Source organism: Scyliorhinus torazame, chromosome 3, assembly GCF_047496885.1.
Source record: "Scyliorhinus torazame isolate Kashiwa2021f chromosome 3, sScyTor2.1, whole genome shotgun sequence".
In the NCBI taxonomy this organism is placed as follows: Eukaryota; Metazoa; Chordata; class Chondrichthyes; order Carcharhiniformes; family Scyliorhinidae; genus Scyliorhinus; species Scyliorhinus torazame.
In genome coordinates, this window is record NC_092709.1 from 48393599 (window position 1) to 48420562 (window position 26964).

General features: G+C 45.6%; 1 protein-coding gene across 6 annotated transcripts in view; it reads right to left on the minus strand.

The window, feature by feature from the left end:
- The window catches only part of inpp4b (inositol polyphosphate-4-phosphatase type II B), a 1315761-nt gene that overhangs the window by 655025 nt on the left and 633772 nt on the right, over nt 1-26964 (minus strand). For 5 of the 6 annotated variants that reach the window (XM_072495637.1, XM_072495635.1, XM_072495634.1 and 2 more), the window contains one exon: nt 11727-11845. The exons of the other annotated variant lie outside the window; for it this stretch is intronic. In XM_072495637.1, coding sequence (XP_072351738.1) covers nt 11727-11845 — 119 coding nt within the window. The remainder of the gene's footprint in view (nt 1-11726; nt 11846-26964) is intronic. 6 annotated transcript variants of the gene reach the window in all.

The following is a 26964-nucleotide window of genomic DNA, read 5'->3' on the forward strand; positions in this document are numbered from 1 at the left end:
CAGCTACTCCACGCGGACCCGCAGTACGCCCACGTATCGTACCCTGACGGCCGCCAAGACACAGTCGCCCTCAGGGACCTGGCGCCAGCTGGGTCCCCACACACCCCCCACTCTGCCCCGGCGCCACCCTCCCTCCCCCCGGCGCACCCCACCACAGCCCCAGCTCCAGAATGATCCGTCCTCCCCTTGGTCCCACCCGGGGATGAAGATGAGTTCTACACGCTCCCGGAGTCACCGATGACCAAACCGACGCCTGACTCGCCACCAGAACTCCGGCGCTCGCTACGACAGATCACGGTGCCCAATCGTCTAAATTTGCAACCGCTTTCTTAAATTTTAAACAACTTGTATGTAAATAGTTTTCCACCACCCCCGCTGGACACTTTTTTTTAACAGGGGGTGAATGTGGTAGTCACCACTGTTGTATTGTATATACTGCATACAAGGGTATTACGGTAAGGCCCCTGTACTACAGGTATGGGGGTAGATCCCTACCTGCTGGCTCCGGCCAGTAGGCGGAGTATAAATGTGTGGGCTCTCCAAGCTGCAGCCATTTCAGCAGGAGCTGCGGGAGGCTCCACATCTCTGCGTAATAAAGCCTCGATTACTCTCTACTCTCGTCTCGTCGTAATTGATAGTGCATCAATTCTTACGTTTCTGAAAACACAGCACTGGGAATGATAGCTGGAAGCCAGCCGTAATTGCATATATATTGCACTGCACTGGCCTGAAGCTTCAGTATGAAAATCTACAATATTGTAGGAACTAATGACACTAGAGAGAACTGTTTTTTATATCATTGGTCTCTCTCTCTCTATCTGTCATCTTGCTAGAGGCAACCATGAGAAAGACTAAATCTAACACTGGGCTGTTAGTTGTCATTATTCTTAACAGGAATGCATCTGTAGATAATGTCAAGATAAAAAATAGATAATAGTGATTTACACAGTCACACCACATGTGAGGATCAGGCCTAATTTTATTTACTTGATAGTATTTGTGTTTGGATTTCCATCCAATTATTGGATCCCAATACTTTACCTACTTAATTATACTGCATCATTGGTAATTTTTTAAGACTCATATTTTACTGCATTATAAATGTGGTATGATTTAAAACCCTTTTCTGAATCAATGTTTGCTCTTTTCAGATTAACTTGTCATTCTGGTTTTAAAACAGGCAAATTCAGAACAAGGACAGTTATATTTATAGTGTTGGTTGCATTTGCAGTCTTGCATTTTTTCAATCTGTATGGTGATGGAAAATGTATTAATTTCTGAATGGAACATTTAATACCTTCAAGTTGATGACGCAAATAGAATAGAGTCATGTAATTAATGATCAGTAAGGTCTTGTGACACAGTGGGTAGGGTCACTACCTCTGTGCCAGAAGCTCCAGATTCAAGTCCCACTTCAGGACTTGATGGCCACGGATAGTACATGTATAAGGTGGCCAGAATTTGATTATCGGCCTGAAAATTCTTCCAATATGATTGACGGCAGGCGATAAAGAGGGGAGGAGTTTCCCGGGCGGCCACACTGCAGTAGAAAAACCACTGCAGTACTTTGTCAGGCATAATCCTGGACCAATCCAATGGTGGTCCACAGCCACCAATACACTCTTAGTGCCTGGAGGAGGAGGCTTCAACAATCAAGTTTTTTTTTTACACAACTTAAACCAGTGAAATTTAACAAGGTCACATAAACCAGTCACATTTTTTTTTTTTAAAGGTAGCTTTTTGTCCTCATCGAGGTAAAGAAATCAACTTGAGGCAGCTAACATCAAGCTTCAAGCATCCCATGTGAAGCACAGCAGAACCAACAGCAGAATAGAGCCTTCTCTGCTTCGTGCCAACAATGTTCCACAACCACATTTTCAGAAGGAAATGAACCATTGGGCCATTTCCTACTTTCAACACTAGTTATGCTCAATGAGATAGACAATCTAAAGTCAAAAAACAGTTTGTGCTCTTTAATGTTATCTTGGAATATTGGCTGACCTAGCGTTCATGTTTTATTGCAGCAAGTTTATTTAAATATTTTCAGGAAAAATGGCGTTGAACTCTTTTCCTTTTGCACTGGGCTTATTTTCATCTACATACATGTATACTTGTGGATGTCAACTTATTTTCTTTCAAAATTTAATGAACTGCTTTGTGGTGCCCAAGTTCCCACTTTCCCTTACAAGTGAGATAAGTTTTAATAACTTCCTAGCGAGTATCTTCTATACGATGTAATAAATTTGCATTCTGAGCAGAGAGGAAACAGTTTGAGATTATTTAACTCAAGTTATACATAAGTGCTTAACCAGCATGAACAACATAAATTTATAAAGTGCCTTCAATGCTAAATAACATCCCAGATGGAGATAAACAAGAAAACTGATTATGATGAATTGTGAATGGAGAGGTTGGGCCTGGTAACTGTGGATTTCAAGAAGGTTTTGAAAAGTGGAGCTCTGAAGGGAGTTTAAGAGGATGTTTCAAAGACTGAGGCCAAGGCAGCAAAAGGTTCTGCCACCAAAGGTGGTTGATGGGGAGGACAAAAAAAGGTTTGAGTCAGAGGACCAAAAAATACGAGGTGGGAATCTAAGATTGGCGGAGGTTGCAGGGATAAGGTGGGACAAAGCATTAAAGCAACAAGCATCTAAGAAGTGCAATAGAAAGACAACCGATAACACACTTGTTGACTGAACGCAGTTTGTGAATGTACATTTGTTGTAAACATCCAAAATGTAGTTGAACAAGTTTCTAATAGTGGCTGGCATCACAACTTAAAAGAAAAAGTCAGGTGGTACTGAGGGAAGTGGCATACAGTTACTGTGATCCACTGTATTTTGTCAGATCACCTTCAGATGTCAGTAGGATTTCACAGTTATTCCTGGTACATGTTGGTTCTTTGTTTTAGTTTTTTCAGGATGGTGAAGGCTATAGTGCGAACAAAGTACAGCAAGCTGTGTTCAGTAAACAAAGCTAATTTATTACACTACACTAAATTAGATTCGAACATATTACTGAGGAATTAATTAAGTAAAGATTACACTACATATCTACACTATTAACTATACTATTAGTTCAACTATCTCACAACTACTCTGTCTTGCTCTCTCTATCTATCTCCATGAATCTCCCTCTGTCTCCCAGAGGTCAAGGAGTCATGCAATATTTGTATGGTTGCTCTATAGCACCATCTAGCGACGAGAGTAGTAACATTACATTAACCCTTTATGCACTTTACAATGTCCACATATTGTGACAGTACACTGTTTTATGCTTTTTAAAATCGGTTTAGGAGATGGCTGACAGGAGTGGGGAGGGAAGAGCCATGCAAAAGGGAGTCGGGGTATATATAGGTTGCACATGACAGCATGGTTAAACTTATAGTACAGTTGATGTCCTCTTTCATGTCATTTCAATATGTCAGTATGATTAACACTAATCTGAAAATAGCTCATCTTTGGTGCCTGCTTCAAACAGTTACCTCTTCACTTGGGTAACTTGCCATCAATCAAGTTATTCATACAGAACCAACCTGCTGTGATATCAAAATTCAGTGCATACAGAATTCCATACACTCATCTGTATGAAATGTTTTCCTATTTCAGGGAAGCAGGCCATTTCTATTTCACGGAGATTGTATTATAATTGACTGCAGAAAAAGAACTGAGGGAAAACTTTCCATAAGGACATCAGAGGAGCCAGTCCACAATCCACAAAGTAATATACTTCATATCTTAGTTAACACAGTTGCATGTATTCTTTCTCATATCAGTTTGAGTTTGTCGTTGATACCTTGTGCAAACAGACTATTCAACAGGAAGCCATGAGACACAATTTCTAGCCAAATCATAGTAATGACCATACTTGACATCAGTCAAAATAAGTCAACTTATCAGTCTTTTCTTACACAATACAAATTGTATCTCACTATTCCTCCTGGAGTTCGCCAGTACTGCTGAATTATTTTCATGCATTAGTTTTAACAAACCTATCGGTAATTTCAATTTTAAATGACACAAGTTGAAGTTTCACAAAATGGTGGTGGCAGTGATGTAGCCAGGCCTTGTATTTATCCCTTTTTTCTATTTTAAATGTAACTTTTCACACCTCCCTTTGGACATCCCAGTCTCGCTCCCCCAATCATTAGGGTGGATACAGCAGTGGTCTGCTATTGGGCATCTGTCAACACAAGAAGCTTGACAGTACCTCACACACTCCACCTTAATGAGCAGCTGCTAAAAACCACATTTGTTTTCCTCTCTTGGCCTCTATTTCATGGCTTTTCCTTCAGCTCAGATCATGCTTCTGTCACATTGGGAGCCTGCGTTTTACCATTCCACAGCACAACATGCAAGATCATCAAAGCAATAACCTATCCATGCTGCACTGAGACTCCTCGGTTTTGCTCCCTCAATCTTGGATTTTGTTAATTTCCGAAGCTAGCCAAGCAGCTACAACAAAGGTTTTCTGTTTTCTGCTCTTTACTTCCACAGTCAAAAAAGGGATAATAAAAGGGCCAGTGTTCACAGGAAATATGAGACTTTTCCCTGCCCCTTGATTAAAAAGAAGCCAAACGATGAAAGACAATGCTTATTGTTTTCTACAATAAAAATAGTCCAAAATTAGTCATTTTTAAAATTGAGTAAAACTATGGCAATAGGTTAAAAAACTAGGGCCAAAAATTGAATCTTGAAAGCTATGACAGCGAATCAGTACAGCCATTAATGTAACCTAGCAGTGAGAATGAGTTTGCACAAGGCTTCTAAATAGTTTTAAAGCATCAATGATACCATAGTGGAGGAGGTACAAAATGAGTCAAAATTAATTTCTCAATGGGAACCTATTAGTTTTCTGCTGAAGGTATCGATATTTATGAATGCTGCCACATTTTCAGTCTTTAATAGATTACTTAATTGGAATAATTCTTTAATAGATCTTGATTCATAAGACGTTAGAAATATGTCAGTATATGATGAGAAACAACTGCTCGGATTATTCACACAACTGTTCTATGCATACTCTTTGGGCATGATTCAAGGGTGAATAACACCAAAATGAATATTAAGGGAAAAGGCTTTTAAGGTTTGCCAGTAAGGTAGTTGCTGAGTTGTTAAACATTTCCTCCCACTCAACAGTAAGACTGATCAAAATAATATAAAAACTAAACACTTTAGTGCCTTTTAAGTAATAGAGCATCTCAATGCACTGCAACAGATCTATTATCAAACAAAATTTGACATCACATTGCATAAGGACATATTAGGACAAGTGGCCACAAGCTTGATCAAATAGGTAGATTTTAAGGAGTGTCTTAAAGGAAGAGAAAGAAGTATGTGTCATGTTCTGTAGACTGGCCAAAGTGAATAATGAACAACAGAACATAGTTTAAATAATTTATTATGGAACAACTGCGTGCTAAGATAACTAGGATAAATAAATTAACAAACTACTAACACTAATTAACTATTATAGAGCTACTGCAAAATACATCTATCTTCCAGCACGGCCTACTCCCAACTCCCAGACTGCATGGTCACGTAGTGGGTTTACTAGGCCGTGCATAACATGATATACAAACTTGCATATCATCCCATCCCCTTTCCTTTGGAAAATGAAATTATTTACATACATGAAATTATTTTTATACATTTCACCATGATATGCATAACTATTCACATGTTCCGAATTATTTACATTCTGTCACAAGTTTAGTCTTTCTGGCTTGCGTCTTATCCTTGTAGACCATCTCAGTGTTTCCTTAACTTGCAAAGTTACTTCATGTTCTTTAGTGTTTGTTGCTTGAGTTTGATGTTTTTCATGTTTTGTTGCATCATCCTCTTGTTGGGTTTGTTCCGTATGTTCTACAGATGTTTTAGGAATGTTGCATGCTTCTTCTGATGTTTGCATCACAATGAATTGAGGGGTTTTTCATGGACACATCGGCAGACCTCTTTGTGGATTTGGCTTGAAATCTCTCCCTTCCCGCTTCTTTTTGACAGAGTGGTTGCCTTTCTGCTTCTGGATGAGCAGATTTCTCCAACACTTGGAACTGAAGCAGTTTACACCATGTGCCTTTTTGTTTGCATCCCGCACCGTGTACAGACGTTCACTCTCCTGCAACGTATGCAGTTTCGTACCATTGTGTCATTATCCCAGAGGATGCCCGGCAAATAGAACTCATCTTCAGATCTCTTTTTACACTTTTTCTTTCCATTGTGCTCTGCATGGAATTCGCTCAGAACCACCGATCTTAAAGATTTTGGGATTCCTATTCTCTTTTTTCACAGCAAAATTCCATCTGCAACACTCAACTCTGCTCTCACATTGTAGAAACGGGAGCAGGATTCTGTGGGCCATCCTGCGCAAAGATATCTTCTCGCTTTTTGCAACATTGGTTTCTTCTTGGTTTCTTCCCTTAGTTTGATCCCATCAATACAGGTCATGCAGTGTGGAGGTTCTTTATTGCACTTCTTTACACAGACCATGGAATTAACCCAGTCTGCAGTCTGTATGGACTTCAATATGCTTAATGACACCCAAGGCAGTCATTCTCTCTAGCTCTGCCTTTAGTTTATCCCTTAATGGAGCTGGTTCACGTCTCGTTGCATGAATCACAGGCTTTGCATCTTCCTTTAACTGAATCTTGTACATGTATGGGAACATACCAAAACCGTGGAAAATTTCAGGGAAATCATTCAGTATGGAGTCTCTTGAGGGATGAGGGCCTGTTGCAGCACTGTCTGCACTCTAGACTCATCAGATTAGCTGTAGCTCCTCGCATACCTCAACTCCAATTAAAGACTCCCGATCCGCTGCCAACACTGAAAATTTCAACTTGTGATTTTTGTTTTTGACATTGACATTCAGTTCACACGCTCCTAAAAACGAGAATTCATTACCATTATACTCTCTTGACGATACCGTTCTGGTAACTATTTTTGATTGAATCCACAGCTTTTTACATTGGACAGGTTGATAAGGTTGGCCCTCACACCAGTGTCGAGCTTGACTGTTATCACTGTACCATTTATCTTTAATGGCACTGTTCATTTATCTTTATGATTATCTGCCTTCAATTCACTATTGTTGCAGATTGGTAGAAATACATTGTTATTTGGTATGACTTGAGTCTCCTTGTCTTCGCTGGGGATCATGTCTACAAATAATATGTCCTGTAGGCACACTTCTTCAATAGTTCTGATACTCTTGGTTTATTCAGACCTTCTGCTTGAATAACATGGATTGCAAAATGATTCCATCTATTTCAGATGACACACGTCTTTCCATAAGCAGGGCATTGCCGTAGCAAATGCCATTTGCCACATCGCAGACATAAAATGAAGGATTGGGTCGGCTGCTCAAAATGGCCATCGGCACTTGGAGCACGTTTCATATTCAGCTGCGTCACCACACTAATGGCGTCTGCTGCCTCTTCTGCCTTCACGCCGAAATGCTGGAGAGTCAGCGTGCTGAGCCGTTTGCTGCAACCTCACTAGCGTGACATATTTGAATCACACTTTCAAGTTGCAGGTCAGTTTCCCGCAGAAGCCATTCACGCACTTTATCATTGGAGATTCCAAAAACTATCTGATTGCGTATCATTGATGACTGCAGTGTGCTGAAAATGCATGACTGCGCCTTCAATCGCAAGTCAGTGAGGAAGCTATCGAATGCTTTTCCCATGTTTTGGGTGCGAGTAAGGAATATATAGCGCTCAAAGGTTTCATTTTTTTAGGGGAGCAATGCCAATCGAATTGTTTAAGAAGTTGGCCAAAGCTTTTGCTGTCAGCCGCATTTTCAAAGGCAAAAAAGTGTTGAAAATTTCAATTGCTTGGGGACCTGCTACAGTGAGCAGCAACGCGATACGCCTCTCATCGGGCTGTGCCTACAGACCAAGGGCTGCAACATAGAGTTTAAACTGTTGTTTAAACGCCCTCCAATCCTCATCTACGTTACCAGTAATCCAAAGCTGTTGAGGTGCCTTCATGCCTTCCATCCCAAGCTTCAAAGTTTTGTTGCGCGATGAGCACCAGATGCCAGTATCTAGCAAGGTTAGTGGCAAAGATGCGTTTTCTTCCTTATCCTTCAAAGTTATCTTCAGTGGTTTGGAGTTTTTTCGTACAGAATCATTGCGTTCTTATAAATCATCAATCCTGGTACCATATCATGTTCTGTAGACTGGCAGGACTGAATGATGAACTACAGAACATCCAGTTTAAATAATTTATCATGGAACAATTGCGTGATAAGATAACTAGGATAAATAAAATAATAAACTACAAAAGCTAATTAACTATTGTAGAGCTACTGCAAAATACGTCTATCCTCCATCATGACCTCCTCCCAAATCCCATACTGCAGGGTCACGTGTGAGTTCACACTGCCACCTGGTGATCGAAGTTCATGCATAACATATGTACAAACTTGCTTTATGCATATCATCACAGTATGGATAGATTTAAGGAGGGAATTCCAAAGGCAGCTAAAGCATGACTGCCAATGATGGGATGAAGGTATACACAAAAGACCAGAGTTGCAGGAACACAAACTTGTCATTAGGTTGTGGAGCTGAAGGAGGTCACAAAATATGGAGGCGGAAGGTCTTAGAGGGATTTGAATGCAAGAATAAAAATGTTCAACTCGAGATGCTGTTGGCATTCTCACCAGCGTTTATATTAGAAAACTATTTCCTGAAGAATATTGTGTAACAACATCATCAGAAGCAGTGCGGCCACTGGAGCACCATCTAAATAACCTGATTTGTTAGGGCGCACAGTCACAATTAGCACCAGTGGTGCTTCATTCCCATTGCCAGTCATAGAATTTACCTTGCAGGAGGAGGCCATTCGGCCCATCGAGTCTGACTGGCCCTTGGAAAGAGCACCCCATGCTTCCACCCTATCCCTAGAGCCCAGTAACCCCACCTAACCTTTTGGACACTAAGGGGAAATTTAGCGTAGCCAATTCACCTAACCTGCACATCTTTAGACTGTGGGAGGAAACCGGAACACCCAGAGGAAACCCACTCTGACACAGAGAGAACGTGCAGACTCCACACAGACAGTGACCAGAGGCCGGTATTGAACCCGGGACCCTGGAGCTGTGAGACAGCAGTGCTAACCACTTTGGCGATGTGCCACCCCAGTCTCTGCCAACAATGGCAGGCTGGCCAATAATGCAAATACATAATGAAGTTCACCTCCCCCATGTTTGATTAACATATAAGATTGCTCTGTATCTTTATCTCCGAATGCCGAGACAGTTATTTAAATAGTGAATATATTGTTATATCTGGTTTTAATGTGCTTCCAGAACAGTTTATTCAAAAGCTTAGAATAACTTGCAAATGTAAGATCTTTGGAACAAAGGAAGCTAATATTTTAACAAAATTCCATTGTAAACACAATGGAGTTTACTTTCTTCATCGTATTAGATTCTTTATGAAACTAACATAGTTTACAATGTAGGAAGATTATAAGGCAAAATCCTGAAAGGTGTGAACTATTTCATCAAAGGCCCAAGAGAAACCATTAAGCAATTTCAAAACCTCAAATTTTGTGAAAGCTCTCCTAATAGCTCAGATGGAAAATGACCACTGTAAAACTGAGCTACGCGAACGAGGAAAGTCACAATTTAGATCCATTTGGTGTGAGCTAATTTCACCAATGATGCCAGTGAAAGTATTGTAAATCAAGCACTTGTCATTGTCACGTAACTATTTGTGGGATCTTTCTGAGCACAAATTGGCTGCTGTGTTTCCTGCATTACAATGGCAAGGTACTTTGGGACCTCCTTGGATCAAGAAAGGTGCTGTGTAAATGCATGTCTTTCTTTTCTTTCCTATTTAACAACTCTTGCAGGATGAGGAAAGAACAGACCGTAATCAATAGCCTGTTGTCATTTAACAGCCAGGGATACCCCATACAGAAGATGAATTGAGCTCTCTTCTGGGAGGATGTCATCATGCACAGGACTCCACCCCAGCCTGATTCAGCACATCCAGGAGCGAAGGGTGATTATAAAACAAAAATGCTAAATTTGTTGCAGGTCACACTTACTTCAAAATCGCTTATTTGAAGTGCCTGAATTTAATTCAAATTAGGTTGTTTGAATTTTAAAAAAGTGATAACATTTGTACAGATTCATGCACCAGTTTATCCAGCCTAGGAATTTCTGTAAACACTTCAGTTTCTACCAAGAAACATCAACCTTTTGATCTATAGCTGAACTTCCTCCACTGGTTCCTGCAGAAAGTACAACATTTCCTATCACAGGAATCCGGAAAAGCAGAAATGGAGATCACTAGTTTCATTGAGCAAAATTTGCCATTTTCCAAAGTAAACTATTCTGCCACATTGCAATCATCCACTGAAATGGGGGAAATCAGAACTGGCTCCTTGCAGCGAAATGCTGGAACTAAAGAGAATAGCAAGTGATTTGAAATAAGAAGTCACAGTATCAAAGTGACCAAAGGTTTAGCTTGCAGCAGCTGGACTTGCAGTCCACGGGGAGCTCAATGATCAAACAAAGCATCTTCAGCACCTGTCATTTCCTCCACGACTTAACGGAGCACATACAGCAGTTGTCATTTTTTTGTTCCGGGGAAGTAATTTTACACACTTTAAAAAATATATATTTTAAGAATTTCCTCTAGTGAGAAGCTGTTCAGTTTATTTCTATTATGGGCAAACTGTAATAAAAATAAATAATTCTGCCCTGACAGATTAGATTACCCATAACAGAAACAAACTGAACAGAACTTTTCAGAAATTTCATGCATAATTCTGGTATTTGCATATTGTGAGGATGAACAAAAGAGTGCCTTTTAATGCTATCCTTTGAGTCCGGTGGAAGCAGTACATAAAGAGGCCTGTGATCTCTGCACACCACTTGCCCTCATTTGTTTTGAAACCTGCCATTACTATTTCTCTGGGTGCTTAATTGGAGACTATTTTATAGGTATGAGAATTTCTGTATATACAAACCAAAGAATACTGAGACATAGTGAGGCTGTGAGGCACAATGCACACATGATCAAGCCTAGTGATCAATGCATCACCACACATTAGCTCATCCTGATTCATGCAAGTAGATTCTCATAATCGACCCTGTGCATCTAGTAGACAGATCCAGGAGAAACTGCATCAGACAGCAGCGCATAACCCCCACATAAAGCGTGGGCCTCTACTTGCATCGGATGGCAGGAGGCTGCGTTATTCACGTTAAAGGTAGTTGTCGATGGCAGGAGCATTATGCGTCTGCTGTCAACTGTACGTTTCAATGAAAAAAATGCCAGCCAGTGTCAAAATTGGCACGCCACAATCCTCCCACTTTTAGGTCAAAATTTAAAGTATTTCCACAACCTCTTTACTGAAGCAATGGCTATCCTCAGTGATTTGGTTGAAAATATGAAGTCAGCTTTTAAGAAGATAATCAGTCAAGACTTCCAGACACATAATTTACAGCTGCAACAAAATTGATCTAATACAGTTGGATTGGAGCTTAAATCAAGCTTTCTTTACACAACGTTTTGAACCATTTATTACTAAAAGGTTAGGTTTCAGCTCCAGACTACAGCTTTGCTCCTCTTTTCTGGAGTGGCAATGCTGTCTGTCGTTCTTTTCACAAACAGAACTTCAGAAATGTTTGGAGACAGACATAAGACAATCTACATACAGAAGGCAACTGAAGTTCTGCACATGCAAGAGCACGAATAATTCACTTACCTCCACTGTTTCAGTATGAGTGTATCTGGTCAGGCTCTGTTGTGCAGGATTTATTATAGTGATCTGCACAAAAGAATTTGGTTTCCGATCACGAGCTGTAGCCACCAGTTCCTTGCATGCTGGTACAAAATGCAGAAAAGAATTATAAGCTGGGCTTTCTAAAGGAAAAAAATCAGGAAAAATAAACCTCACCACAGGACAGACTAGATTTAGCCCCAGCAGAGCACTCTGCTGTACAGAGGAACTTTCCAACTAAAGGAAGTCCTTGGAAGGAAAGCTTATTGAAGGAAGTCACATGTCAAAGCTTGCTTGGAGACGTTTCCATAAACTATACCATCGTTTATTTGATTTCCTGCCAATATTTTACTGCCAAATGTTCTTCAGTTGTCTGATCTACGCGCGCACACATACAGTGTATCATTGTGTTAATTCACTGCCCATGTTTTATCAGGAAATAACTCACTTCACCATCTGTCATCTCAAACCATCCACTGTAATTTTAAGTAGCAAGTAAAAACAATATTTTAACCAAATTGAATAGTTTCTCCATACAGAAACCCTGTTGGCTTTCTGACACTCCCTTTCACTCAGTGCTTTTACACATACAGGAATGCTTATACAACTCGTCATTAGCAAACAGTAGAATAAAACCATTCAAAAGTCTCAAAGGACTGAGCATAGTGCATTTTTTTTAAATGATCTACAGAAACAAGAGCTTCACCAATTTAAAAGCAAGTTAATGAGACAGGAAACATTTTGGAAAACTGACTCAGCTGGCTACAAGCTGGTGCAGATCAATCTACTTAATGCATTTGCCAGAAGGAATGTAGTTCAGGAAATGAAATTTGTGCTTCAGTGTACTTTAAGCAGAATTCTCCAGGAGCACTGTTAAGATAACATTGCACAGTAATCAAACACATATCAGTGAAATGTGATATCTGGGGAAGGGAACATTTTCAAAGCAGAAACACTGCTGACTGATAATATACAGTAATTTTATTAAAATCTATGTGGAAATGTTGAAAAATTACAGACATTTAGTTTAATTTTCTTAGGCTGATATCACAAACATTTCATTTATAATGAAATAATCACAGTAATGTTCTTGCAGCGCTGCCCTCCTTCCTCCCCACCACCCCCACTCCTCGCACCTCTATATTCTGAACATTATCACCATCTTCTTCCCCTTAGTTTACATCAATAACAAGGATGTAATTTACTTTTAAAGGATGGAGCTTCATGATAAATTAACTTTTTATTGTACGTATTGTAATGTGGGTTCTTTAAATGTCTCAATGATGAGATCTTGAGACTTGTATGTTTATACATGAACTCCTTTTTGTTAGCTGGGGTAGGCCGGATGCAGATTTGAGGTTACTGTCAGATCAACCATGATCTTAAATGACGGGGAAGGCCTGAGGGGCCGAATGACCCACTCCTGCTCCTTGTTCATCTGTTTTCAAATTAGTCTTCAACTATTTATAGATCCACAGTTACTGTCATGCAGGGTGCTGCTATTCCATTCATTTAGGCTTGCAGAGTGTTCTTTCTCTAAGTCTATTACCACATGGCAGCACGGTGGCACAATGGTTAGCACTGCAGCCTCACAGCACCAGGGACCTTGGTTCAATTCCGGCCTTGGGTGACTGTCTGTGTGAAGTTCTCACAGTGTCTGTGTGGGTTCCCTCCAGGTGCACCAGTTTCCTCCCACAGTCCAAAGCTGTGCAGGTTAGGTGGATTGGCCATGCTAGATTGCTCCTTAGTGTCCAAAAGGCTAGATGGGATTACGGGGATAGGGCATGGGTGTGGGCCTGGGTGCGGTGTTCCTTTGGAGGATTGGTGCAGACTTGATGGGCCAAATGGCCTCCATCTGCACTGTAGGTATTTTATGTGACTTCATACATCATACTCTGGGTGGTGTTATTCACCAGTACCCCATTAACCCTTGTTCTGCTGAGCACCTTTACATTACAATGGTATGCACACAATATCACAACAGTAACTGCAATTCCCTGGCTCCTTTGCATGTCAACACTTCATTTGAAGACATTTCCTATATTGTTTTTGGTTAGTGGCAGGTTTGTCCAGATAGAAAATTGACCAATTGTTTCTAAAGAAGAATCATTCTGCTGGCTAGGCCAGCAGTTATTGCTCTGGAAAATGATGGTGATGGCCTCATTTTTGAACATGCTGTTCTCATATTTTACAACTGTGAGACTTACTAGACCACTGCAGAGCTCATTCAAGAATCAACAATTTGGATTGGGGTTCATGAAGTAGAGTTCCATAATGGCTAAACAGAGCTTCTCTGCATACCATCAGTGAACCACTTGGATTTTTATGACACAATCCAACAGCTTCAAGATCAACAGATTTTTAACTCCAGATTTTAGAAAACATAATTCAAATTCTCAAACTGCGACAGCGGGAGTTAATTTCTATCCAGGATTTACTTAACCGATCACAAACACAAGTACATTTAGAAGGGAAATTCATGAAAAATCATACCTTTTAACATACAGAAGCTGTTTAATGTAAATTTTATTGACCCTGTTAACTTTAGGGAAGACACAGGTTCATCTCAGACGGGATAGGGGGGATGCTAGGCGCCATGGGCTGGGGCTGTCAGGCTAGCGGGGCGGGCAAGTTCACAGAAGTGCAGTGGGGGGTGAGCAGGTGGTCAGTGTGTTGATGGGGGTTGGGAGTGTTGTTCTGTGTGGGGAGTGACTGCTGACAGGGGAGGGACTTTGGGAATATGATATGAGGGAGATTGATGATGGTGGACAACCGAGGGCGGGCCTGGTGGGTTGCAGGACCCGGGCCGGAGGCTGTCCCAGGAGGGGCTATGGTTGATCGGCGGGAGGGGGGTGGGGGATTCTTCCGACCACGCTGATCACATGGAATGTGAGAGGGTTGAACGGGCCGGTCATACTGGGGGGAGGGCGGGGGGGGGGGATTTTAACATGGTTATTGAGCCGAAATTGGATCAGTCGAGTCCGAGGTCGAGGAGGATATCAGCAGTGGCGAGGGAATTGAAAGGGTTTATGGAACATATGAGAGGAGAGGACCGTGGAGATTTGGTGGGTGAGGGCAAAGGAATTTTCGTCTTTCTCCCGTGTACATAGGGTGTACTCCCAGATTGACTATTTTGTGATGGACAGGACGCTGTTCACTGGGGTGGTCGGTTCAGAGTCCTTGCCGATTGTTGGTTCGGACCACGCGCCACATTGGGTGGACATGCAGGTGAATCGGCCGAGGGGGCATGGGGGGTGTGGCAGCACCCGCAGTGGAGGTTGGATGTGGGACTGTTGGCAGATGAGGAGGTTTGTGAGCGGGTGAGGATTGCTATTTGGGGATATTTGGAGCCGAATGGCACAGGGGAGGTTTCAGCAGCCACGTTATGGGAGGCACTGAAAGCAGTGATGAGGGGGGAGTTTATTTCAATATGGGCGCACAGAGACAGGATGGAGCGGGCGGAGCTGGCAAGGTTAGTGGATGAGATCCTGCAGGTGGATGGGAGGTATTCGGAGGCGGGGTTGTTAAGGAAGCGGCAGAAACTCCAGATGGAGTTTGGACTGATGTCGACGGGTAAGGTGGTGGGACAATTGAGGAGGGCTAGGGGGGCGGTCTATGAATACGGGGAAAAGGCGAGTAGGATGATGTCACACCAATTGAGGAAGCAGGAGGTGTGAGTAAATCAGAAAGGTGAAGGATAGGAGGGAGAATACGGCCTTGGACCTGGTGCGGGTGAATGGGGTGTTCTAGGACTTTTATAAGAGACTATGAGTCGGAACCCTCGGCCGGGGTGGAGGGAATGAGGTGTTTCTTGGATGGGCTAGAGTTCCCTAAGGTGGAGGAAGATCTGGTGGAGGGGCTGGGAGACCTTATTAGGCTGGTGCAGGGGTTGGAGGGTATGGAGGTGATGCAGGAGGGGAAGGCCCCGAGCCCAGGCGGGTTCCTGGTGGAATTGTATTTAAAAATTTCGGGGGACCTGGGGCACCTGCTGGTAAGGGCGTTCAATGAGGCGGGGGAGAAGGGGATGTTCCCCCCAACATTATCACAGGCCTCAATCTCCTGAATTTTAAAGAGGAATAAGGATTCGAAGCAGTGTGGGTCTTACCGGCCAATTTCATTACTAACAGTGGAGGCTAAGTTGCTGGCCAAGATCCTGGCCTCATGTGTTGAGAACTGTGTGCCGGTGGTGATAGGGGAGCATCAGGCGGGGTTTGTAAAGGGAAGGCATCTGTCAGCTAACATCAGGTGGTTGTTAAATGTTATAATGATGCCCCCGGAGGGGTGAAGTGTGGAGGTGGTGATCACCATGGTTGCAGAGCAGGCCTTCGATTGGATAGAGTGGGACTATTTGTGGGAGGTGTTGTGGCAGTTTGGATTTGGGCAGGGGTTTGTAGATTGTATATATATATATATATATATATAAAACATAAATGTTTTTCCAAAAAATGTTTTTCCAAAAAATGTTTTTCCAAAAAAATGATGGCCATCGTAAGTTATGTACTCTTGACTCTGACACTGTGACAGTTGGCCTTACCCATAATACTTAACTTCACCCCAACAGTTCTTGATCGTGAGTGAGCTGAATCATCATAGTCAGTAGTGGGGAAGAGCAGAGAAAGTTGCAAGGCTGGTTTCATAAATTATTTCTGTCACAAGCGTCCCCTCACTCTGGCAAATCCAACTAGTTTGACATTTGATTAAGTAAATATTATTAGTCCAGATTTATTCTTACCGGGCGGTGAGACAGTGGTGAGGAAGGGGGCATTGAAGCCGAACTGCCAACGTTCACAGTCATTACCCCTCTGAAGCTGACCAGATCATCTGGATGTTGGGTATGTGCAGAAATCCTGAAGTTACAGCCTGTTACTCAGGGCGCTAACACATGCTGTACTGTGGGCACTCCCCTGGGCAACCCCCCCCCTCCCCCACACACACACACAGAGTCAGCAATCATAAAAACAGCAAGTACATCAGCTTTGCTGCTCCTACATCACTGTTAAAAACTCTGTAAGAAGCAGGTGCAAGTTGTCTTTTAACAGCAATGTGATTAATAAAATCAGATGAACTTGGTCTGAAAGAATGATTTTATGTTTATGGAATGCTATTCAATGAGTAATTAGAGGATTTCCCCAAGCTCATTTTTAAAAATAATAACCTTTTTTTAAAAACTGTTTCTCAGAATATTTTACCTTCCAGCCCCCCACCCCACTCCACATCTATAACTCAATCTTTAAGTCGGTGCATATAAAAAAACCTGATTTTATTTTATTGCTTTAATGTTTCCTGTTTTAGGGAGGGATGCCTGTGAAAATCCTTTAATGTGATTGGTTGCTAGGACAGCCCGAGTCATCCCTGTTGCTCTACGCTATGAATGCCCAGTGAAGAACATTACAATCAATTGGAGTACCACTGCATGGCACGGGAGGTGAAATTCTCACCAGAGAGTTTGCTAAATTACTTTGTGGTCAGCGGCAAGTTCCCTTGTATTAACTTCGGCTAGCTCTCGGCGGAATCAGCAGATCCTTGATTCAAGGTCCACTTCAGAAGCTTGAGCAGACAGTGTTGGCCAAAATAGAGGGAGTGCTGCACTGTTGAAACTGCTGTCATTCCAATGAGATGACAAACAGAGGCCCTGTCTGATCTGTCCAGTGAACAAAAGATCCCATTCCAGTTTTCAAAGAAGGACTGGGCAATGTTTCCTCTGGGCTATGCACGTGATCGGCTATATAGCAATTCAAAACGTACCACAGAGTGCAGCGAGCCAGCTGCCCATAAACAATGGGTGGGATTCTCTGGCCTTGCCCGCCGCCGGGGTCGTCCGGTCTCGGCGAACATCAATGGATTGTGACTGGGCTGTCACATCTCCCCCGCCCCCGTTGAACCCACCAAGGTGGCGCCAGAAAATCCTGGTCAGTGTTCCCTTTAAGACGCACACTTGCACAATGCAGCAATCTCAAAGAAAGCATGCAGTATGATAAACAAGTGGGCACAACAAGCAACAATTACGGGAAGCATTGCAGCAGGGTGTTAAGCAACAAGAAATCAATTTACACTTGGCAGTAAATCAAAAGAATCAGGAATGCAGCAAACACAGAAAAGGCCAAGTCTAATCTGGCAAGATTCAACAGGTATTGAGAAAGGATAACTTTGGCAATCTCATGTGATGTATCGAGAGCAATGCTATGTACCTCATGAGACAAGAACTGGAATAGAATCCTAGACTGTCTCAAGTAACCTCGTGCTCTTGAATGTTGATCCAGTAGTCAATCCACATGTGTAAACACAGACCAAGAATGTTGGAAAGCTACTAAATTGTGCGAAGTATAATGACTAAAGACAAATTCTGTCTACAGACATGCCTTCCAGCAGGAGGCATTGGTAACCATCAGAGGCAGCAATATTGGCTAATTTCCACTTCCCGGTTCACTGTCACTGAGGCCAATTGTTGGGTCCCTATTGCTACCCTGACCGACACAATTCAATCAAATTTGGAACCCACCTGGTTAAAAAGCATTGCGCCATAATTTGTAACAGACATCTTCTGTCAGGATGTCTTTGCTGTATTTTTGGAATTTATCTACTCTAGATATTTTTGGCTTCTGTGTTTCAGACTAGTCAGGTGGGTGACTCTCTATTTCTTTTGTAATTTATAACAGGCCTGGGCACATCTTTGCTTTAAATCCCTCGTTCCCCTTCCTCACTAATGGAGACCAGATAAAGTTGAGCAACCAAATAGGGACCACTACCGAAAAAAATGGTTTGCAAAGGAGAGAAGTTTCAATATAACAGATGTAATCAATCAAATTTGTAAATGAATCAATTTTTCATTGATATTGATGATAAGGAATGGTAAATTTAATTTGGTTTAGTCTGAAGTTTGATTTGAATATTTTCCCCTGGATTATCCAAACTACTAAAGTCAGTTCTCTCATTCCTTGTGACCAAACAATGGTAAAACTCTATGATACTGTGTGGTAGCGCGGTCCCTTTAAGGGGGGCTGCCCTCGTGGTCCATGTGACTGGCTCAGGGTCCATCATGTGGGAGCGTGTAAATCCCGACCAATGAAGGATTAGCAAGTGAACCCGGGAGCCAATGTGTTAACACCGATATTTGAGATTCTGTGCCTGTGCATAAGTTATCCTTGTTAGTTGCCAATAAACACTTATAGCGGGATTCTCTGTTTGAGAGACTAAGTGCTGATGCTGGGGCTGAATCGCAAGTGTTCCACATTCACAAAAGCGATGCCGGTCCCGGAGCAATTCAAAACCCGTTGATGGGCTAGCCCCAGAGCCATGTGGAACTACTGCAATTACAACGAATGCTGGCGTCGGATTCCCTTCCACTCCCCCACCACCCTCCCACCAATGATCTAACCATGCACCGTGTTATGTGTCTTGCAGGATCAGCTGGCGATGAGGCGGGCCCATCTGGCATCCGTCACCTCCGGCCCGAACAAAAAGACTCATCCAGCGATGAGGCGAGATCTTCTGACATCCCCCACCCCCGGCACCTGCGACACCACGGAGGACACGGCTGGGGATGACACCGATCTCTTGTCACAGCTGTCGCCAACATCCTCCACCATCCCAGATACACTCACCTCGGTTGGGCATTTTAGTGAAGAGGCTTCTGGGACACTATCTGGATAGCACCACACAAATGCTGTGGTACATCTGGTGGAGGTAGGAACCACCAAGGGGGCAGACAGTTGGAGGGCGGCCCGACCCAAGTACTAGCTGCCATCCAGACGGTATTGGGCTTCTGGAAACAGTGGTCCCATCAATGTTGGAGATGCCGGATCAGAGCCAGGGGGCAACACGAGGGGTTGTCAGCAACCATCCAGCACCTGCAGGTGCAGTTGGAGAAGTCCAACCGTCTGCAGGAGCAGTAGGTGGTACCGACTATCCGTGCGACCTAGGCCAACACCGGACGGGTGGCGTCCATGGTGGAGGCCTTGGGTGCGACGGTATCAGCCATGGTCAAGATATCCAAGGCCTGGGGCCAAGACACAGGACAGTGTGGCCATGGCACAGGCGTCGCTAAGGCGCTCCAGAGCTTGGCCCAATCATAACGGGCCATGGCTGCTAGCGTTGACGGCATTGACCTGGTGCTGGCTGAACTGAGCCAGTCACAGAGAGACCTGGCACGGTCTCTGAGTGAAGTGGCACTGTCCCAGAGAGACGTGTCACAGTCGCTTTGCTCCATGGCCGTGAGCATTGAGAAGCTGGTCGGTGCGAGAGTGGGTCTCCAGGACTGGCAGTGCCATGTGGCGGGGGTGCCCTTGGAGCTTGCTCCAACCACAAGCTCATCCCCAGGAATAGTCCAGGGGCCATCGGGAACCCCGAGGGAGGAGGCAATGCTGGGGCCTGTGCCAGTGACTCCAGAGGGGTAGTCCCGGACCACCGTAGCACCTCTGAATCGTTTGCTGACGATACGACCATAGTGGGCCGGATCTCAATTAACGATGAGTCAGAATACAGGCGGGAGATAGAGAACCTAGTGGAGTGGTGTAGCGACAACAATCTCTCCCTCAATGCCAGCAAAACTAAAGAGCTGGTCATTGACTTCAGGAATCAAAGTACTGTACACATGGGGCCGAGGTGGAGATGGTTAACAGTTTCAAATTCCTAGGGGTGCACATCTCCAAAAATCTGTCCTGGTCCACCCACGTCGACGCTACCACTAAGAAAGCACAACAGCGCCTACACTTCCTCAGGAAATTAAGGAAATTCGGCATGTCCACATTAACCCTTACCAACTTTTACAGATGCACCATAGAAAGCATCCTATCGGACTGCATCACAGCCTGGTATGGCAACTGCTCGGCCCAGGACCGCAAGAAACTTCAGAGAGTCGTGAACACCGCCGAGTCCATCACACGAACCTGCCTCCCATCCACTGACTCCATCTACACTTCCCGCTGCCTGAGGAAAGCGGGCAGCATAATCAAAGATCCCTCCCACCCGGCTTACTCACTCTTCCAACTTCTTCCATCGGGCAGGAGATACAGAAGTCTGAGAACACGAATGAACAGACTCAAAAACAGCTTCTTCCCCACTGTCACCAGACTCTTAAATGACCCTCATATGGACTGACTTCATTAACACTACACTCTGTATGCTTCATCCAATGCCAGTGCTTATGTAGTTAAATTATATATGTTGTGTTGTCCTATTATGTATTTTCTTTTATTCCCTTTCTTCCCATGTATTTAATGTTCTGTTGAGCTGCTCGCAGAAAAATACTTTTCACTGTACCTCGGTACACGTGACAATAAACAAATCCAATCCAATCTTCCTGTCCCTGGCACATCCAATGGGCAGTGGGCAGACTGGAATACCTGGAAGACTGCCGGGCCCATCCAGGCCCGGTCACTCCAGAGGACAGTCACCAATGTGGATCCAGGTCACATGGTGGGAATTACAGCAGGCTCCTTCCACTCCTGATGTACAGCCTGGGGACCCACCTATGTCATAATATACATCTATGTATATAATGGAGTGCAGACAGGCAGTGATTGACACACAGGATGACCAGTAAGCACACAGAACAGAGCAGCCAATCATCAGACAGGACACGACCACTATAAAGCCAGAGGGCACCAGTTTTCCCGCTCTCTCGGAACCCAGCCTCTGAGACAGTCAGAGTTAGTGAGCTGGCCAGTGCAAACACCATGTGGTAGCTAGTAAGTCTGGTTAGGCTAGTAACAGGTCTCCAGTCAAGTCAGCATAGTGTCAACCCACAGTTGAACATGGACAATAGTTTTGATGTTAAATAAAATTGTGTTGCATCTTATCAAGTGTTGGAGATCTGTCTCTCGCTACACTGCATTAAGTGCAGTCCACATCGACCCAGCCTACCCAACAGATCAACCTAGACAGGGCGTTAAGGACCATAAGGCCAGAAAGCTAGCTAACAGTTATGTTGGCAGGGGTTAAGCGCATTGGATAGTATTAGGGGCTAAGGCACCTGTATATATCACAATAAATACCTCTGTACACTTATGTTCGGTCCTGCCTCGGTGCTCTGTCTGAAGGATGCAAAGGATGGGCTGGACTGGGAGCAGAAGGTGTGCTGGGGGTGTACCTAGTAGGGGAGTGGAAGGCCGTTGGTGAGGGGTGTGGGCATCAGAGGTGGGCACGGACCAGGGCCGCCACCACCCCAGTCCCCAACCCTACCCACTCCCATTCTGACCCCACCTGTTATATTCTGTGTTTTGGCCATGGTAAATATGCACACAGAACATCTAGTTCTTTGACTAGTAAGATAGTTTATCAACAAAATAAACATGTGGAAAGATAACTAACAAACTATGATACAAATGGTAACATTAGTGAATTCTCTTGGAACTACTTCCAATGCGACTGTCCTCTAGTACGACTTACTACTAACTGCCGGATCTCAGGAGTCACATGGTGGATCTCTATCACCACCTGCTGGTCGGAGCTTGTATAGACAACTATACACATTGCTCTGAAAATCACCACACAGCCCTCCCTCACCTACCGCACACAGAACGTGTCCTCACCACCGCCACCCCAAGGGTTCGATGCGGTGTAACCTGGTGCACAGTGGACCGTGCTACTGAGGGAAGTAATCATATTCTGTCAAACAATGCAGAGCACCAGAGCTCACTGTGGAGCGGGTAGTCATCATCCTCCATCCCATGCACCGGACCCGCTGATACTACCAACTCAGGGCCTGCACCCTGGAATGCGGCAGGTAGGAAACACAGTGGGGGGGGGGGGGGGGGGGGGAGACAGGTGTGGGAGGCAGGAAGGTGCAGGGAGGGTGGCCAGGTACGGTGGTGATGTGGAGGGGTTTGGTGCAGGGAGGGTGGCCAGGTGCGGTGGTGATGGGTGGGGGAGGGGGGTGGGTGCAGGGAGGGTGACCAGGGGAGGGGATGTGGGGAGGGGATGTTTGGAGGGGGGGATGGGACAGGAGGGTAGAGCTGCCGGTGGCCAGGCCTCCTAATCGGTGAACTTGGAGGCGATTAGAGCATCTTGTAAGCAGCGGCGCTAACGCAAACATTGTACAGACTCCAGTGGCTGCCAAGGTCCCATGTTCTGCCTATCGTGGCCCTCCTGTGCATCCTGTTCATTGGACAAGGACTGGCATCCGTCCTCCTCCTCCAGCACATCACCCCGCTGCTGTGCGATGTTGAGGAGGATGCAGCAGGCCACCACATTGTAAGAGACTCTCCTAGTGCAATACTGGAAGGCCCCTTCAGGGCAGTCCAGGCACTTGAACTGCATCTTCAAGACGCCGATGACCGCTCGATCATGCCCCTGGTCGCAGCATGGGCGCGGTTCTCCACGTTGGTCCATGGCCTCTGGATAGACGTCATCAGCGACGACCACAACAGATAACCCCTGTCGCCCAGAAGCCAATTCCTCACCCAAGGGAGTGCCTGGAACATGTCGGTTACCATGATAAAGGCGTTGTGCACGCTGCCTGGGTATTGGGCACAGATGTGCACAATGTGCAGCTGGTGGTCACACAGCAACTGTATGTTCATGGAGTGGAACCCTTTTTGGTTTGTGAAGACAACTCCCTCATGCGCTGGTGCCCATAGGGGGTCAGGCGTCCCATCTATATGACCCGCTGGACCTGGGGCATCCCAGTGATGGCAGCGAATCACACTGCTCGGGCAACCTGGTGGGCTCAGTCCATATTCAGTTTGCTGTACTATGCTGACCAGGCATACAGGGCCTCCAATACGGCACGGATGCACCTGTGCAGTGAAGTCTGTGAGATCCCCGACAGGTCCTCAAATGATGCCTGGAAGGACCCCGTGGTGAAAAGGTTCAGGGTGGCTGCCACATCGATGTCCAGCGGGAGCGGGTCTCCTTCCCCATACCCCCATGGTGCCAGATGCACCATGATCTGGCAGAGATGTCGCACAGTTCTCCTGCTCAGCCGGAGTCTTTGGTGACCCGCTCGGTCTGGCAGGTCTTGAATGACAGGCGCTGCCACATACACAAGGCCTGATGCGGCGCCTCCTTCCCACCACCTCGGACTGTCGGACAGCCGACTCTCAATCATCACCAGCTGGATCCTGTTCCTCGAGAGCAGGTTTCACTGCTGCAGGGCCCTCCCTGAGCAGCTCCTACTGGCTGGACTCTGAAGTCCATGGTCTGCAGGGGGTGAAAGGCGAATGTGTTAGCATGAGGGTGGCCCCGTGCCCAACCAGGTCCAGCATGTTACACATTACACGGTGGCCCTGGCTTGCACTGCAGCCCATGTCCCCGTCCAGTTGTGGGTGGGGAGGGGAGTTGTTGGGGGCACCTATATGGCTGGTGTCGCTCTGCGCAACCACGTGTCAGCTGGGTGTGCAGCTGTGTGTGCAGAAAGATGGCTGACTTGCAGGCCACAGCAATGGGGCACCATGCCTCGACACCCTGGTCTAGGTGGGGTCGCCCCAGCCCCAAGGCTCCCATGTAATACTGTGAGCAATTTTGGGCCCCACATCTCTGGAAGGACATACTGGCACTGGAGCGGGTCCAGCGGAGATTCACACGGATGATCCCAGGAATGGTAGGCCTAACATACGATGAACGTCTGAGGATCCTGGGATTATATTCATTGGAGTTTAGGAGGTTGAGGGGAGATCTAATAGAAACTTACAAGATAATGAATGGCTTAGATAGGGTGGATGTAGGGAAGTTGTTTCCATTAGCAGGGGAGACTAGGACCCGGGGGCACAGCCTTAGAATAAAAGGGAGTCACTTTAGAACAGAGATGAGGAGAAATTTCTTCAGCCAGAGAGTGGTGGGTATGTGGAATTCATTGCCACAGAGGGCGGTGGAGGCCAGGACGTTGAGTGTCTTTAAGACAGAAGTTGATAAATTCTTGATTTCTCGAGGAATTAAGGGCTATGGAGAGAGCGGGTAAATGGAGTTGAAATCAGCCATGATTGAATGGTGGAGTGGACTCGATGGGCCGAATGGCCTTACTTCCACTCCTATGTCTTATGGTCTTATGTCATTCCCCACTTCTCCCCCCCAGCCCTGGCGGACGCCCTTCCTGCTGGCAGCAGAACCAACAGTCCACGGTTGCACCTCTGGGAACATGTCCTACATTCCCTCCCTCTCTCAGCAGCCAGGGCACCTGTTTCCCGATTTTAAATACCGCAAGTGAACCTCACCGTCGGTAACTCCTCCTGGCGGAGGCAGAGCATTGTGGGGGCACCGGAGAATACCGGGGCGGGTCCGTTAATGATATGCCAAAGGTGTTTACTGTACAATTTGCATGCCCTTGCCAGGCAGGCGATGTAGAATGTAGAACACCTCTGTCAAGGGTCCGGAGCATGGCATTCAGTTTGGTGCTCAGCGTCGGCCACGATTTTTAGCTTGCGTGCAATTTTCCACCTGATCGTGCTTTGCAATTGCAATGCCGGTTGATGGAAAATCTCACCCTTGGTTCTTCATTAAAGCCATCACATTGGTGACGAGTATAAACTGGATCAACCGCAACCGTCGTATTTGAGGGGGAAAGGAAAGGCCTCCAGGACGAAATCAGAGTCAGAAACCGCTAACAATACCGGAAAAGATTGAGTGAAAAATGCCCATGTTTGGGAAGTTAAACCCATTCGAGCTGTGGACCAAAGACTAGAGCTATTATACTTAGCAACTCTATTACTTCTTCTATAAGTAGTTATCCTATTACAAACCTACAACCTTATAGGACGCAATCCCACGGGCATGCTACCAGGCAGCACGGTAGCATTGTGGATAGCACAATTGCTTCACAGCTCCAGGGTCCCAGATTCGATTCCGGCTTGGGTCACTGTCTGTGCGGACGGTCTGCACATCCTCCCCGTGTGTGCGTGGGTTTTCTCCGGGTGCTCCGGTTTCCTCCCACAGTCCAAAGATGTGCAGGATAGGTGGATTGGTCATGATAAATTGCCGATAGTGTCCAAAATTGCCCTTAGTGTTGGGTGGGGTTACTGGGTTATGGGGATAGAGTGGAGGTGTGGACTTGGGTAGGGTGCTCTTTCCAAGAGCCGGTGCAGACTCGATGGGCCGAATGGCCTCCTTCTGCATTGTAAATTCTATGATGAAAAGCAGCTCACCCTGCTGCAGCGTGGCCGATAGAAGCTAGAAGCCCCCGTTTCCGGGATCTACCCGACTTGCAGTGCATTGTGTGCGGGATCACTTTTTAGCAAATCTGCATATTAGAGCGAGACACCTAGCCTCACTTTAATATGCAGATTCCAGAGGTACCCGAGGCCTGGGATCTATCACCTTTGCCTCGGAGACCTTAAGCGAGCACTATTCAGTACTGGTCTCCACAAACAGGAACCAGATGGAATGGCACTCATGGGTCTCCCAAGGGATCGGAGGCCCCCAGGTGCATGCCCATTGGGCAGGGTGGTACCCTGGCACTGCTGGTTAACCTGGACACCCTGACACTACCAGCCTAGCACCCTGGCAGTGCCACCTGTGTGCCAGCCTGTCACTGCCAGGGTGTGAAGTTGCCATTGCCAAGGTACCAAGCTGGCATTTTGTGTGTGCTGGCGATCTGGCTGGGGGTGTCCTCCACAGGTGTTGGTGGGGGAAGTGCGGGAGTGGGGGCTTGGATGGGTCATGGGTTGTGTCAGGGTCCTCAGACATTTTCTGAGGAATCCCGGTGAGAAGAGCTTCTCGGTGTAGAAAACAGGCTTAGGCGTGGCCTCAGCCACACATTCCTCGCTGAGGCCCCTTATGTAACACGAGTACTGTTTTATAGCCACGATGCTGCAAGTGCAGGAAAACCTGTGGCAGCTAACTGCTCTCACTATGAGACTTTGTTCCTATTTCGTTGAATCGCGCCCATAAGCAACTTGACATCCCCAGGGGCTCCAGACAATCTGGGTGTTTTAAACCCACTTAGTTGTGTTCACCCAGGATCTCCTGGCATTTAGCAGCCTCCATCGGGAGTCTCCAACTGGGCACTGTTCAGTATTGCTCCACACAAATCTGGACCAGGCATAATGGCACCCAGGGGTCTCCAGGGCCCCTGGATGGTCAGGGACATGCAGGATTTGCCTCTGGCCCTCCCCCTGGAACGTTGGCACCTTGGCACTGCCAGGCTGGCACCATGACACTGCCAAGGGTCAGGGCCTGGGGGAGCCATGTCCATGAAAGGAGGGTGGAGAGGGGCAATGAAGGGTGGGGGGGGGGGGGGGGGGTGGGGGGGTGCAGGGTGAGTATGAAGGGGCCTCTGAAAGGTGGGGGTGCT